This window comes from Furipterus horrens, unplaced genomic scaffold (assembly GCF_987537825.1).
Source record: "Furipterus horrens unplaced genomic scaffold, mFurHor1.1.pri manual_scaffold_5, whole genome shotgun sequence".
Lineage (NCBI taxonomy): Eukaryota > Metazoa > Chordata > Mammalia > Chiroptera > Furipteridae > Furipterus > Furipterus horrens.
The window spans coordinates 180810831-180827104 of NW_028327175.1; the positions used below are offsets into that span (position 1 = coordinate 180810831).

Below are 16274 nucleotides of genomic sequence, written 5' to 3' on the forward strand. Positions count from 1 at the left end.
AGTATCCATTTTATATATGTGGAAACTGAGATTCAGATACTCTAATCAGTCTCTCAGTTTGTAAGGAAAGCTGCAGCTCAGTCTCCTGAGCACAGGCCATTTACAAAGGGGGACTGGAGACTGCTGGCGGCTTTCACTAATCTATGCTGTCCACACTTAACATGGGTAATTGAAACGCGACCCTTTAAAAAATTACTTTAAAAAGTTACTTAAAAAAATCTCCACGGAGTGAGGCCAGGTGTAGCATCTCTGGTTGGGAGCATAGGGAGGCAACCTATCCATGTTTCTCTCTCACATTGATGTTTTCTTTTTCTTTCTCTGTCTGTCTGTCTCTGTCTGTCTCTCTCTCTCATCAATAAAACATACCCACCGGTAAGGATTTACAAAAAGAGATCTCCAAGGAATCTGGCTGCAGAGACTTCATGGACTTCCTTAAGCAGCTGAGAAACAAAAGGGTTTTGTGAAATAAAAGTCTTTATTTCAATGGCATTTTTTCCTTCTTAAAAAAAGAAAAAGAACCCTCACAGAAAAGACAAGTCTTCAGATCGGGCTGTGCAGAATGCAGAGGAAATGGTGACAGTGTTAGGGCACTTTGGCCTAAGATGCTACAGACAGATGTAATGAACAGCTGGGGAGTTCTGAGACACAACTGTGTGACACACGAAGCCAAACTGCGGGCCATCATCAGCTGAGGGCAGCTGCCTCTTGGGTTTGCTTTTCGCAAACCTCGCCCCTCGCTCTCGACCAGGCGGGTCTCGCCTGCTACCGCAGCGTCCACGGTTGCCCACGGCTGCCCACCGGTAACCGCGACTTTCCGCCCCCGCGCGCCCGCCAAGGCTGACGCGAGCAGGACTCGGCAGCGCGCCCCGCCCCCCACGCGCGCACGTGATGCTGGGCAGTTTTCCTTCCCCGCCCCCCCGTTCCCGAAACTCCTCCTTCTCCTGAGTGGCTCCGGCTTTCTATTGAGCCACTACTGGAACGACCACCTTACTAGCCAATCAGAACCCGAATCTTCAAGTAAGACCCGCCCCCTGGTAGTCCTCAGGTTCCTTCCCGCTCACTTAGGAGTCACTTCCGAAGAGAGAGAACCGCCATGAAGAGAGAAGGGGGTGCCGCCCACCTCTGCTCCGACAGCTTCCCCAAGTCCCAGCAGCAAGACGGCTACCACGCACCCAGCTTCTCCAGCCACAGCTCATGCAGCCGTCTCCAGCGGCGCCGACATGACAAGGCGCTGCATGCTCGCTAGGCCAGGTTTCCCCTCATCCCCAGCCCCGGGGTCGTCGCCCCCGCGCTGCCATCTGAGACCCGGTAGTACCGTCCTTGCTGCAGCGGGAAAGAGAACAGAGAGTCCTGGGGACAGGTACCGTGCAGAGGGCTTGAGAAGGGGCCGGGTCGCGGGGGCAAGGGTATGAGGGAGGACTGCGGACGGCTGCTCTTCCAGTTCCCGCCACCCTTCGCCAGCTCAGGCCTCGGCGTTTTGGGGCCTGGCAAACCTCCGCCCCGCCTCCACGCGGGGACTTCTGGGAGTTCGAGTTTCTTTTTCTGTAGTTGGGACGCTGTCGGTCTAATGATCACAGCCTTGATGGCTACGGAGATCCCACCTTAGGTAGACGTGATTTTTGCCCGTTGTGATAGTTGGACCCGGGGCCCTAACCAGTTAGTGCATTTTTAGGTGGTTTTCTGTATTTTGTCAATTCTACTGATCCAGTAGTTTAATAGTATAAACCTTTTTTTAATATTGTGGGTGAAATTATGTAAGATGTGATGAGAGAAACCCACGAATTATTTATGGTTCAGTATAAACGATAATTCATACTTAAAAGAAAGTGCAAATTTGGAATGTGATATGTTTTCTCCAGTAACTTTTCCAAGAGGTCAGTTTTTATGTAAAGATTTTGTGGGAGCTATGTAATGAGATGGGGAGTTTCCTCAAATGATATCCTCTGGCAATAAAACGTGTTTAAATTCTCTACACATTTGGTACTGTCTTTTTTATTTTAAGTTTAAAAGCTGGTGACAACAGTTTAAATTTATCTTCTGCTATTGCAGTACAGGTCCACAGTCCCTTACCTTAATTCTGAAAATCAGAAAGCTATGAAAACAAAAAGTTTTCAGTAAGTTTGGCACCACATCTTACTTGGCAGCCAAACCTGACTAGAACTGTCTGAAGGCTGTATATGGTTTTTATCCCATTAAGTGTAAGTATTCATAAGTTTTGCTGGAAAAATATTAATTTGCTTACAGGGTACAACATGAGACCCCACTAGGGGGCTTTATATACTGTATCTAAGTTATCGCCTTTCTAAAATCCAGTACATTCAGAAACCTAAAATACATTTGGCCCCAAACATTTCAGTTAAGGGTTTGTGAGCTGTTATGATTTTTTTCACTAATTAAAAATAAATAATAGACATTTCTGTGCATATGAACTTAGGAAACTGTTCCTTCTTGAAAGTTACACTCTAGTTGTTTTACAAATGTCTTGCATGTTTTACAAAACCATTTTTCTCTCTGGTGTATTCAAGAAAAGAGCCAGGGATCTGATATTTTAGGGACGAGCTATCATGTTACTTTTAGTAATTAATATAAAAGTATATTTAGTATTATCTTATGAATTAACCGCTTCTTCTGTCCCAGCTCTTTTCTAAACCAATAACTGAAGGTATCATCATCCTTTACATCATTTTTCTCCCCTTTACAGAACCTCTAGCATTTCTTTCTTAACTCTTGTGTAATGAATTCAGCTGATATAATTTAGTTTATGAAAACAAATGCATAGATTCTTCCTTCCATCACTCATTCATCTTATAACCTCTTAGCTTTTCTACCACCATCTCAAACAAACACTGTAGACTGTCAGTAAACAATTAAGAATGGACATTGTTTTTTTAATATGATTAGTAAAGTGTACAAGATGAAGCTTAACCTTCAAGGCACTTGAATTCATTTTTTTCTGAGCATTTCAGTCTCTTGGTGGATAAATGTTTAGGGAAACTCATATACCACTGCTTATTCTCTTTCAATAAAATGAATACATTTTAGCAAAATTTCCCAGAAAGTTGATGTTTCACTCTACATATCCCTCTTTATGCAGCTGACAAATAACTAAAGACATGAACAAATCAGAATACAAATCCTGATAACAAGGTTCTGTTTCACTTTGTGTCCACTGTAGGGTGCAGAAATCCTTAAAAATGAAAATTATGGTTTTTGTTATTCTTTATCTGCTTGTTAACTTCCTTTTTTCTGTGTTTTTCCCAGGTAGTGTGTTGTTTTTGTAAATATATTAAGAATTCTTACATAAATTAAGATTTTTGAAACATTGTGTATTGTGAACTCATTCCAGTTTCTACTGTTATTTAGTTAGCATCTTACTGTAGTATATAAGAGAGTTGTATGAGGTTAATACTTCATTTTTTCTGTATTGCCCAGCACACTCTTCAGTTGCCTCCTCAGATGAGCCAGATCACCCATGTTGTCATTCTACTGCCATCTACTCTTGTTATGAATCCAATCCGTTCAGGTTTTACTCAGTTTTTACAATCTTCATTATTCATTCAGAAACAAATACTAGGCATTATTTTGTATCACTCAAGAGAATTATCAAAGAATAGGATCAGATCCCCTTAAGATATTTTACTTTATGTAGCAATGAGCTTTTCAGTCCTAGGAATCAGTCTACCAATTCTCTGGACTCACACTCCAATCTTATCATTTTAGTGCTATAGATTATATAAACCTCAGTTGTACTTTTATAAATTTACTCCTACAGGAAGTGGTGAATTATATTTTCAGTTGTTTATAATCAGCTGAGCATTGCCATTGTCAAAATTTGATTAAACTATATAGTGAAATGCAGCCTATATTTTATAAATCTACTAGTGTTCTCCACTTACTCTGAATTATTGAGGTTTTAATATTTGCTTATGTGATTCCATATTAGTTATGCTTTTGTTTTCAGGAAGCAGTCAATTATAGATTTCTTCAAACCAGCTTCAAAACAAGGTATGTATACAATTTGTGAATTTTTTGTGGGATTTTTTTGGAAAAGGAAATGGATAAGTTTTTAAATCCACTCTAAACTCATTAATTTGATTAAACAGTGTTCAAAATTTAATATATAATGAAAATGCAATTTCTAAACATCATGAAGAAACTTTTGTGCTGCTATATTTTCTTTTAAAATTAGTCCAGTCAGTAATTTTCATAATGCATAGTATTTTGATTCTCTAACACAGTAACATTTCATAGAGCAATTAAGAGCTTATATGATACAGCAAAAGGGAGGCTCATGAAGGTAAGGTTAACAAATAAATCATGTTTTAATTCCCCCATAAAATGTGTATCGTCATTCTAATTAAACAATTTGAAATTTTTTGTGATAGGTTAGTATTGTAAATATACTTTAAATAAAGTTATACAAGATGTAATAGTTTGTATATTTTTAATAACATGCGATTTGTATTGTTTTAATTGGCTATTTAGACAGACATATGTTGGATTCTCCACAAAAATCAAACATCAAATATGGAGAAAGTGGTTTGTCCATCAATGGGACAGAGCAGTTTGAAAGGAAACTGTCCTCACCAAAAAAATCTGAACCCAAAAGGCTGCCATCAGAAAAGAGCCCTATTATAGAGGCTTTCATGAAAAGTGTTAAAGAGCACCCTAAAGATCGTGTACATGAGTCATGTCGGCCTTGTGTGTCACTAACTACCAAATGTCCAAAGACAGTTACAAAGACAGTCTATGTTCCTCCTTCATATCGCTTGTCTAAAGAGATGAAGACACTAAAGAAAAAACATCGATCTCCAGAGAGAAGGAAGTTACTATTTACTCATGAAAATAGCAGGGAGAAGAATGATAGAGATCAAGGAAAGACCAATGCAGATACCAAAAAGCAGGCCACAGTGACAGAAGCTGACATATTCAAGAACAGCTCCAGAAGTCTTAGCAGCAGGAGCAGCCTATCTAGGCATCACCCAGGAGAAAGCCCACTGGGAGCTAAGTTCCAGTTATCACTAGCTTCTTACCGGAGAGAAAGACAACTAAAGAAGTTGAGAAAGGAACAAATGGAGCAAAGAACCCACTCAGAAAATTCTTTCTCAGAAGCAAGCAATCTTTCCTTAAAATCCTCTAGTATAGGAAGAAATTGTCAACCAAGGCAGGAGCAAAGTAAACAGAACGATGTCAGACCTGGAAAGAGTAATCTTTCAAACCTGGTATGTGCCATAATTACTAAATTAGCTTGGCTACTGCTTTATCATATTTAGATACTAAACCTAAAAGTATTTAATAATTGTTAACATCATACTGGTATCTTTTGTTAAGAAAATACTGAAACACAGATTGTGTAGAAGCTACATTCATTGGGTTCAAACTCAATTGTGGATCAAACTCAGTAAAGCAGTGTTTATTGCCCTTAATTTTTTCAGACCAGGAACAAAGATCTTTCTTAATCAGAAAAATAAACATTCTTTTTTTAGGCAAGTATAGTCATTTTTAAATTAGGCTGTGCTGAAGGGAGATGCGCGAGGAATGGAAAATCAAAAACAGCAGGAAGTGGTTTAGAACGAAGGTTCTCAATATGTGGTCCCTGGACTAGGAACATCAGCATCCCCTTGGAACTTGTAAAAATACAGATCTCCAGACCCACTGAACCAGAAACTATGGAGGTAGAGTCCAGCAATCTGTGAGTAACAGGCCTTCCAGGTGATTCTGAAGCACTTTAAAGTTTGAGAATCAATGGTTTAGATTATATACAAATCTTAAGTAATTGAGTATGGGTCTTAGAAAGCTTAGAAAACTATCCGGATACATTTAACCTCATCGTATTTATCTTCTGAAACTAAACCAAACTTAGATCAGCATAAAGCAGTCCCTCTTCCTTGGGAAGTAAAGTTAAGTACATCTGTTGCAAAGAGCTTACCTACATACAGAGCAAATACAGGAAGATTAGGTAAAGTGCTGTGTGGAAAAGTTGCTATGAAATTTGTAAACCAGATAAAGCAAAAATAAAGCAAACTATGACATTATGGGAGTAAATAGAGGCTGTTGCACTGTGTTACTGGAAAATATAGTTTGGTGCTTTTATCAGTGATGAAATTGCTAATGATCAATAGAGGTTAGTGACATTTGGTCAATTTCGTGTTTGGTGTTGCATTGATACTTAAACAGAAGTATTAAAGAGTGAGTTGTATCCATTTGATTGGCAAATATTAGGCTTCCTATTTCTTTATCAAAATAATAGTATATTGCTCTAATAAAATCTTAATCCTTAGTTATTAATATAAATCTGTAAATCTGTTACGAAAATGACTTTATGACGTTTTTATATTTCTACACTACACATGTCCTTTGTTTCTATGATAAAACTTAAGAATTTAAAATACTTTATATAGGGAATTTGCCTCCAAATATATGTTCTTGCTTTATTCAGTCTAGAAATCTGTGTTTAAATGTTATGAAGAAAAATTCATATTCTTTACTTCCCCCAACTCTTAATGAATTTTTTTTCATTTTGCTAATAGGAAAATGGACATCTTTCAAGAAAAAGATCATCTTCTGATTCATGGGAAACTGCTTCAGGTAGAATCAAAATAATTAAATTTATGAATTTTAAAATAAATTTGCATTTTAATGGCACTGGTTTTTAAAGCAAATTTGTTTTAATATGTAGTTTCCTTCCTAGAGGTGACTTGAGTGTCTCAGTTTATAATTTAATATTATATTCAAAATTAATAGTCCTTGAATTTAGCATATGTAACCTGTGGTTTGTCTAGACTCTTCTCTACCTTCTTCATTAGTTCCTTACAATGTGTTTCTCATATTGGTACTCAGTGCCCTACTTCTGAATCCTTGGCTACAACTAAGAATCATAATCTTATATTCCTAGGATTGTGGACTATCTAAGGTCTTGGTATTAAAGATGCTTTGTTTAAGGTTGAAACCGTTATCATGGTCCACAACAGTGTTTCCTGTATTTCGCATACAAAGATCACTCTTTAGTATCAAATTTCAAGGACACTTACATGATACTAGTTTTTACCTTTAGTATCTGCTGGTTGAGAAAATGCATAATAGCAAACAGCTACTGTTAATTCAGATGCTGTTAATTCAGTATCTTTATTTTTTTAACTAGAAAATAGAATAGGATAAAATTAAAACACTGTAGAAATTTATAACACAAAAAATGAAAGGCCCCCAGAAATAACAACTGTTAATAGTTTCGTATATCAGAATTTTTTTCAGCTATGACTGCAAACTTTGAAAAATGGACTTTACTAATTTCCACACTCATAATGATAATAGCAAACATTTATTAAGCACTTACTGTGCAACATGCCCTGTTCTATGTCCTTTTAATTCATTTGAGACTCACATCTGTATAAGGTGGTTACTTTTAGAAACTTAAAAAATGGAGACAGTTCTGACTCATTATTCTTCAGGTTTTGTGTAAGATTCTATTTTTTATATATTCTAGAGGTAGATTGCATTTTGACCAAGTGATCTCAAGTGTTACAATCAATCTTTAACCAAGGCCAAACTCATACTTAGTGTCACAGAGCTTCCAGGATACAAGAATAAGTTTGAAGTTTTATGTGTTTTAAAAATTATTTAATTTTTATAATGTTGATTTCAGTGATCAGATGTTAGTGAATTTTGACATTAATAGTTCAAGAACAGTAGTTGCTCAGCCATGAGATTGCTCATGCACTCACTGTATTACATGTTTGTAATACTAAAGAAATGGTCCTTTGCACTGAAGTGAATGGAAGAACAAAATATTTTTAGGCTAGCTTTGCTGCTGGTGATGTTGCCACCAAGCTATTCAGCTTTTTTTCTCCCCTTTGATAATGTGACTAAGATAAAAATTATTTTTAGTTCATGGGTTGACAGATTTCATCAGTGCTGACCAAAGTAGTTTTATTTATGTAATTCCACATACTGAAGTTTTTGAACACTGCTTGAAAAAGATGCTTTCTACATAGTTTCAGAGGCAGCCTTAAGGTGGTTGCCTTCATATATATATATATACATATATATATGTATGTATATATATATATTTTAATTGGTTTTACAGAGAAAGGAAGGGAGAGAGAAACATCGATTTGTTGTTCCACCTATTTATGCATTCATTTGTTAATTCTTTTTTTTCTTTTCTTTTTTTTTAAGTATATTTCATTGATTATGTTGTTACAGTAGTTTCAGTTTTTTCCCCCTTTGCTCCCCTCTGTCCAGTACCCCCCCTTCCATCAAGCAATCCTATCCCCCTTAGTTTATGTCCATGGGTCGTGCATATACATTCTTTGGCTTCACCCTTTCCTACATTATTCTTAACTCCCCACTGTCTAGTTTGTATTTACCAATTATGCTTCTTAATCCCTGCACCATTTCCCCATTTCTTCCCCTTTCCCCTCCCAGCTGATAACCCTCCAAATGATCCCCATACCTATGATTCTGTTCCTATTCTGGTTTGCTTAGCTGAATTTTGTTCTTTTAGATTCAGTTGTTGATAGTTGTGAGTTCGTTGTCATTTTAATGTTCATAATTTTGATCTTCTTTTTCTTAAGTAAGTCCCTTTGACATTTCATATAATAATAGCTCGGCGATGATGAGCTCCTTTAGCTTTACCTTGTCTGGGAAGTACTTCATCTGTCCTTCCATTCTAAATGACAGCTTTGCTGAATAGAGTAATCTTGGTTGTAAGTCCTTGCTTTTCATCACCTTGATTACTTCTTGCCAGTCCCTTCTTACCAGCAAAGTTTCTTTTGAGAAATCAGCTGATAGTCTTATAGGCTCCCCTTTGTAGGTAACACTCTGATTTTCTCTTGCTGCTTTTAAGATTCTCTCTTTATCTTTAACCTTTGGCATTTTACTTATGATGTGTTTTGGTGTGGTCCTCTTTGGGTCTAGCTTGTTTGGGACTCTCTGTGCTTCCTGGACTTCTATGTCTATTTCCTTCACCAAATTTGAGAAGTTTTCCTTCATTATTTTCTCACATAAGCTTGCAATTTCTTGCTCTTCCTCTTTTCCTTCTGGCACCCCTATGGTTTGGATGTTGGCATGTTTAAAGTTGTTTCAGAGGTTCCTGTGCCTCTCCTCATTTTTTTCAATTCTTATTTCCTCATTCTGTACTGGTTGACTCTTGTTTTCTTCCTTATGTTCCAAATCATTGATTTGAACCCGTTTCCTTCCCTTCACCATTTGTTTTGTGTGGATTTTCCTTTGTTTCATTTAGTGTAGCCTTCACTTCTTCCCTTCTGCGTTTGCCGTACTCAAGCACATCTGTCAAGCCTTTGAGCATCTTTATCACCAGTGTTTTGAGCTCTGTGTCTGTTAAGTGGGCTATCTCCTTGTCGCTTAGTTCTCCCACTGGAACCTTGATCCATTCCCTCTTTTGGGCCATACTTCTCTGTCTCCTCATCTTGACAGGCTCCTGTGTTTGTCTGCCTCTCTGTCTTAGGTAGAGCTGTCTCTTCAGTTATGTTCTAAGGGGCGGAGCCTTAGGTTTTCTCATCAGTAGAGGGCGACCCGTTTCACCATTTCGCCACGCTGTGGCGTTGTGTGTGGGGAAGGGGTCTGAGAGGGAACACTGTTGCTTGTTCAGCACTCACCCCTTTTCCAGGCAGTTCTCCCACTTTATATGGGACTGGCGCCTCTCTAGTTGTTGCCCTGGCTGTCGTCCCCAGAGTGGGTGGGTCTGCAGATGTTTTAGGACCGTGGGGGCCCTTTAAACAAGCAGACTCTGCTGAGAGACTGGCAGTTTATTCCTCTGCCCCAGCCCCCACTGGTTTGCACAGTCAGAAGCAATGAGGCTTTATTTTTCCTGGTGCTGAAATCGTGAGTTGTGCGGTCTAGGCTGGTGCTGGTAGTGCTCCCCAGATGTCCCTCCTGACTTTTTAAAATGTGTGACTGGCTTTCTGCCGGCCTGCTGCTGCCACCTCTGCCGCCACCACACCATGTCCTCTCCACGCCGGCTCCGTCCCTCCTACCTGTCTGGATGAGTATTTCGTTTTTATATCTTAATTTGTTGGACTTCCATGCCGCTCGATTTTCTAGAACTTCCGGTTGTCTCTCGTTTTGAGGTAGTTGTATTCCTTCTTAGTTGTGGAGGGAGATGCAGCATGTCTGTCTAGGCCTCCGTCTTGGCCAGAAGTCCACATATTTTTTATTTAATTTTTATTTTTTTGCCCTGGCTGATGTAGTTCAGTGCATTGAGGGCCTGCTTGTGAACCAGGGTCACAGGTTCGATTCCCAGTCAGAGCACATACCTGGATTGCAGGCCTGGTCCCCAGTTGGGGGTGCACAAGAAACAACCACATATTGATATTTTTCTCCCTCTCATTCTCCCTCCCTTCCCCTCTAAAAAAGAAAAATAATAATAATATAAATAAATGCTTAATTTTTATTTTTTTCATTATCATTTAGTTCCCTTATACTCCCCTCCTCCTACTAATATATATTTGAAATGTTATAAAGACATTCAGTCCTAAGTTTGTACAAGGGGTGCAAAAAAATCATGAAATTTTTGCAGTTAACCCACTGCCCTAGAGAATTTACAAAAAGGGAGCCTACCTGTAGTACCAATTCACCTTTCTCTAATTATAGACGTTAAAAGCTCTGAATAAGCTGATTTTTCCTAAACTTTACCCATAAATAGTTTCTCCTCCTCCTGGATAAGTCTTCAATTCCTGAATAAAGCAGGAATTTCTTCTCATTACTAGCTGTGTATAAAAATGTCTTACTTCTCTAGGAATTGGAACTAAACTCAAATTGGCAGCTCTGGAGCTATATTTCTTATAACCTTCAAACTTAAGATAATTAGTATAAGTCTGCTCCAACTCTCCCCTTTTCCTTTGTTACTTGATTTCTCATCTTTGCACTATAAGGGGCCCCTATTCTTTTTTACAGGATATTTAGCCCCAGAAAACTGAGTGGGCATGAATGGTTTTTTCAGTTTATAGGAGATATCTGTAGAAGAACAAAGATGGGGGCGTTTGTTTGTAATTGGTTTTTTTATTTTTATAAGATGATTTTTCCAGAATATGTATTAATCAAGGTATCCAAATAATTGCTTAACTCTCAAGGGTTGTTTGTTTCTTTTTTTTTTTTTAATCTATTGAGGATTTGGAGACATGGAGGATCTGTCCATGTGCAGAAAGAAACTTGATTTAGGGAAATTTGATTTCTGAGAATACTGATTATTAAAATAGTGAATTTTTAATGAATGATGAGTTTTAAGAGTGAATTAATGAAAGCAATTTTTTAAACAATAAGAAATTTTTAAAAACTGGTTGACCCAAATTTTTGTGGTTATTAAAGTGCTTCTGGATGGAGCTGCTAACATAGCTTATATTAATTGTCTAAGGCTGCCACAACAAGTGCCTAAATCTAGGTGGCTTAAAACAGCAGAAATTTATTATCTTATGTTTCTAGAAGCTAGAAATCCAAAATTAAGATTATCAGCAGGGCCTTGGTCTCTCTAACTGTTCTAAGGGAGAACCTTTCCTTACCTCTTTGTAGCTTCTGGTGTTTGCCTACGAACCTTGGCATTCCTTGACTTGTAGATGCATCACTCCAATTACAGTACCTTCTCCATGTGTGTCTTCACGTCATCTTCCCTCTGCATGTATGTCTTTGTGTCCAAATTTCTCTTTTTATAAGGACATTAGTAGTCATATTGGATTAGGATCCACTCTAATGACCTCATTTTAATTTTATTACCCCCTGTAAGAGATTATTTCTAATGAATATTACATTCTGAGGTTCTGGGAGTTAGGACTTCCACATAACTGGAGACTAGAGGGATATATGGGAAAGGATAAACAATTAAATACTAGGGGCAAAAACGTGGATTAATTTTTTTAATTGAGAAATTAAAATTGCCTTCAACTAGTTACCATGTATGTGTTTTAAGGTAATGTAAATATATATATAGAAGTGTTACATTTCTGGAACCATGTAGTCCTTGGTCTAGGAAAGAGTGTGTGCACTTTGAAGCAAAGTGCCTTTGGAATCCTTTCCTTGATACAGATAAGCAGTTTTTTATGTTTTGGGGAGTTACGCCTTTAATTCTATTTAAGTAGTAAACTTCTAATACTTTTGGAATGAAAACAAACATTTGTCATTAGCTTTAAATTTTTTGGACTGACCAGTTTTTATTAGTTAAAAAATAAATGATAGTATTAACTTTTTTCTCATTCCATATGTGATGAATAGTCTCAGCCTAAACTTTTATAATTTAAATATTTTGTCAGGGTGTTCTAGACACCAAATGAATAAATTTTAGTAAGATAGGAAAATACATTTTCACTAATCTGGCAAAAATTAAATTTTAGCAGGCTCTAAGCAGAATAAATTTCCTGACAAAAGAAAAAGAAACTCTGCGGACTCAGATCTGAAAAGCACAAGAGAATCTATAATGCCAAAAGCAAAAGAGTCCCTCCTTGAGAAGCGTCCTGACGGACCACATCAGAGAGAGAAATTTATAAAACACATTGCACTGAAGACACCGGGTGATGTTTTGCGCTTGGAAGATATATCCAAGGAACCGTATGAAGAAGCTGATTGTTCCTCTGCAGGCGTGGCACCTTCAAATTCTGGCCACCATTCTTCCAGGAATAGTGACCAAGTCCGTGTGGCAAGTACCAAAGAGACTAAAATACAGAAACCTCACTTACCTTTACCTCAGGAAAAGTCTGCAGTTAAAAAATCTAGCAACCTTCAGAAAAATAAAACTGCTAGCTCTGTGGCATCGAAGGAGACAAAACTTCTACCTTTACTTTCCCATGTTCCAAGTGCTGGTTCCTCTCGGGTACCATTAAATTCTAAAAATTGCACTCTTTCACTTCCTAAAAAAGATAAAGAGCGTTCATCATCTAAAGAATGTTCTGGGCATTCTACGGAGTCCTCCAAACACAAGGAACACAAAGCAAAGACTAATAAAGCTGATTCTAATGTACCTTCAGGGAAAATTTCTGGGGGATCTTTGCATTCAGAATATGGCACTCCTACAAAGTCTCCCCCAGCTGCTTTGGAAGTTGTGCCATGTACCCCAAGTCCTTCAGCACCTTCAGATAAAGAGAGTTCAGGAAATTCTAATGTAGGTAGCAGTGCACTGAAAAGAAAACTAAGGGGTGATTTTGATAGTGATGAAGAAAGTTTAGGTTACAACCTAGACAGTGATGAGGAAGAGGAAACATTAAAATCACTGGAAGAAATAATGGCTTTGAACTTCAGTTCAACTCCTGCATCTACAGGAAAGCCTCCTGTTCCTTCCAAGGGGCTTGGATCTCAGTCATCAGACTGTATAGTAAGTAGTTCTATAACATTTATCTTTACTTTGAAGAGGGAAAAATGGATTGATTAATGGAAGAGGAATAAAATGTTAGAACTTATTTTAAATCCAGTGTTTATTATGACTCATAATTGGTCTGCAACTGGTATAATTTTTGTTTGGTTAATGGGTTTCCCCTATCTTTAGTTTTATTACTGTAAATCAGTGGTCTCCAAACTCTTTTGATCACACACACTTCTAGGAGTAAAAAAATTTTTGAGCATGCACCCCGATATATATGTGTACTTATAGATTAATACATGTATCACTATACTATGTATTTTCTAAAAAATATGCAAAAACAATTTAAAGGAAGAAGAAAAAAGTATTTTCCTATAGAATTTATGTAGAAGTTACTATAGACTAAGTTCTACTGGAGTTTCTATAGAAGTTCCATATAAATAGAAGTTCTATTATTTTCTTCCTGCACCCCAATGGATCACCTTGCACACCCCCTGCTTTGGAGACCACTGCTGTAAATGAAGGTAGAGTGTAGAATGTTGTTAATTGTGGTGTGCAGTTTTATTTATAAAGTGCCTCATTCTATCTTGGGAATAAGCTGAATTAAATTCTAATATGTCTGTAAAACTTGGTGGGGAAGCTGTTAATGTTCATGGTAACACCTAAAAATTAATAGTTTGATTCCACTAAAATAGAAATTAAAAATAAAGACAGGGTAGCCATGGAACCCTTGGGTGTTTCCAGTTAGTTCCTAAGACTGGCAGGGTTTTCTAAGTAGTGCCTTTCCTAATAGATGGTATAATCAAATTGCCTGTAGTACAAAATACTAGATTTAAAGCATGATGTTGATAATTCTTTTTTAAGAAAAGTATCCTCCTGGCTCAGGTTATTGAATTAGAAAATATTCTTTAGTATTCTGAATAACTTAAAACATCCCAATTCTTTTACTAAGATATGTTATAAAGTATTTCTAAATTTTCTTCTTGTTTTAGAAACATGTTCATAGTGGAACTTACACAAATACTCTAGAACGTCTAGTGAAGGAAAAGGAAGACACACAAAGGTTAGTCAGCATTATGACTATCTGGTTAAATTTAAATACTGTTTTAGAAATAAGATATTTTTGTTCATAGGCTGTATTACAGGCTCGGGGTTTTTATGATATACTGCATTAGTTAATAAATTTTTTTTCTGCTTATCACAACTGGTATCTAACTGATAGCTGAAATTCTTGATCAAAAGCATTAGAATTTTTGTACTTTTTATTATAATAAAATAGATATAAAATTTACCATTTTAATCACTTTCAAATGTACAGTTCAGCCCTGGCTGATGTGGCTCAGTGGACTGAGCACCTGCCTGCAAATGAAAGGTCACTGTTTTGATTCCCTGTTTGGGTTGCAGGCCAAGTCCCCAATTGGGGGCATATCGCTTGCACATAGATGTTTCTCTTCCTCTCTTCCTCTCTCTCTAAAAATACATAAATAAAATATTTAAAAAAATTTTTTTTTAATAAAGGTACAGTTCACTGGCATTAAGTACATTTACATTGTTGTGTAACCATCACCACTGTTTACTTCTAGAACTTCTTTTTTCATCTTCCCTAACTGAAATTTCATATCCATTAACCAAAAACTCCCCATTCTCCCCTCCCCTCCCAGCCCCTGGTACAACTATCATTCTTTCAGTACTTCCTCTGTGAAATTGACTATTCTAGATATCTCATATAAATGGGCTTATAAGCATTTGTCTTTTTATGACTGACTTATTTCACTTAGCATATCTTCAGGGTTCATCCGTGTTGTAGCATGTGTCAAAATTCCCTTTTTAAGTCTGAATAACTGTCTGTTGTATATAGATACCACATTTTGTTTATTCATCAGTGGACATTTGGGTTGCTTCTATTTCCTGGCTATTGTAAATACTGCTGTTATGAACATGGGTATACAAATACCTCTTCAAGTACCACTTTGAATTTAGTATATACCCAGAAGTGCAATTGCTGGATCACATGGTAATTCTATGCATAATTTTTTGAGGAACTGTCATACTGTTTTACATAATGACTGCACCATTTTGCATTTCCACCAGCAGTGCACAAGGATTCCAGTTTGTCCACATCCTTACCAAGCCTTGGTATTTTCTGTTCTTTTTGATAATAACCATCCTAAGGAGTATGAAGTAGTATCTCATTATGGTTTTGATTTACATTTTGCTAATGATGTTGAGCATCTTTTCATGTCCTTATTGGCATTTGTGTAGCTTCTCTGGAGAAATATCTACTCGAGATCCTTGGCAGATTTTTCTAATTAGGTTGTTTGGGGTGTTTTGTTTGCATATGTACAATTTTTTTAAATGTTTGTATGCCTGCTTAGTCCAAGTTTTGCAACCAGCATAACTAGACGTGTTATTTCTACATCAAGCTACTCTTTTGAGGAAGAAGTTTAGTTGCGAATGACACCTCTGACATGCACACACAAAGAAATCAAAAAGTTTGAGGATCTTAATGACTCTAGTGAAATTTATGTAACTAGTTGCAGACTGCTTTTGCTAATGAGAGGAGGAAAGTATATTCAAGGAATATCCTTGAAACGAGTCCAGAGACCTTCACTAAAAGCTCAACTGGCTTGAAGTTGTTATATCTGTGTCTCAAACTTGATAACTAAATAGCTAGATATAGGATTTGCAGATACTAGGTCAGCAGTGTTCCCCTTTCTGAATATAGAGAAGTTGTTTCTATTATAAAATTCTTTAAATGTTGAGTGAATTCATGTGATTTGTTATATGTCAAACATGATGTTGCTTATTTAAAGGTGAACATTGCAAAGGCAGAGATGCTAGTATGATCTGGTGATCATGTAGTAACAAGAGCAGTACATTTACCTGTCATTTACTGTTCTGTTATACTCATCTACTGTGGGGCTGGAGCTAGGAATAAGGACCCTCATTAAAATAACTTAATCTTGGTGAGTAC

At 37.1% G+C, this 16274-nt stretch overlaps 1 protein-coding gene across 4 annotated transcripts in view; it reads left to right on the forward strand.

Annotated features, from left to right (window-relative positions):
• The first annotated feature begins 1071 nt into the window (after positions 1-1071).
• SLF2 (SMC5/6 complex localization factor 2) overlaps positions 1072-16274 on the forward strand; it is a 46563-nt gene continuing 31360 nt past the window's right edge. For 2 of the 4 annotated variants that reach the window (XR_016511243.1, XM_090278416.1), the window contains exons 1-6: positions 1072-1360; positions 3962-4005; positions 4486-5222; positions 6531-6588; positions 12342-13315; positions 14293-14363. Coding sequence is in view for 3 of the 4 variants with exons in the window: in XM_090278416.1 (XP_090134542.1) it covers positions 1221-1360; positions 3962-4005; positions 4486-5222; positions 6531-6588; positions 12342-13315; positions 14293-14363 (2024 nt within the window). In the remaining variant the exon portion in view is untranslated. Of the gene's footprint in view, positions 1973-3961; positions 4006-4485; positions 5223-6530; positions 6589-12341; positions 13316-14292; positions 14364-16274 lie in introns of those variants that run through there. The other 2 variants (XM_090278417.1, XM_090278418.1) reach the window with 2 other exon arrangements.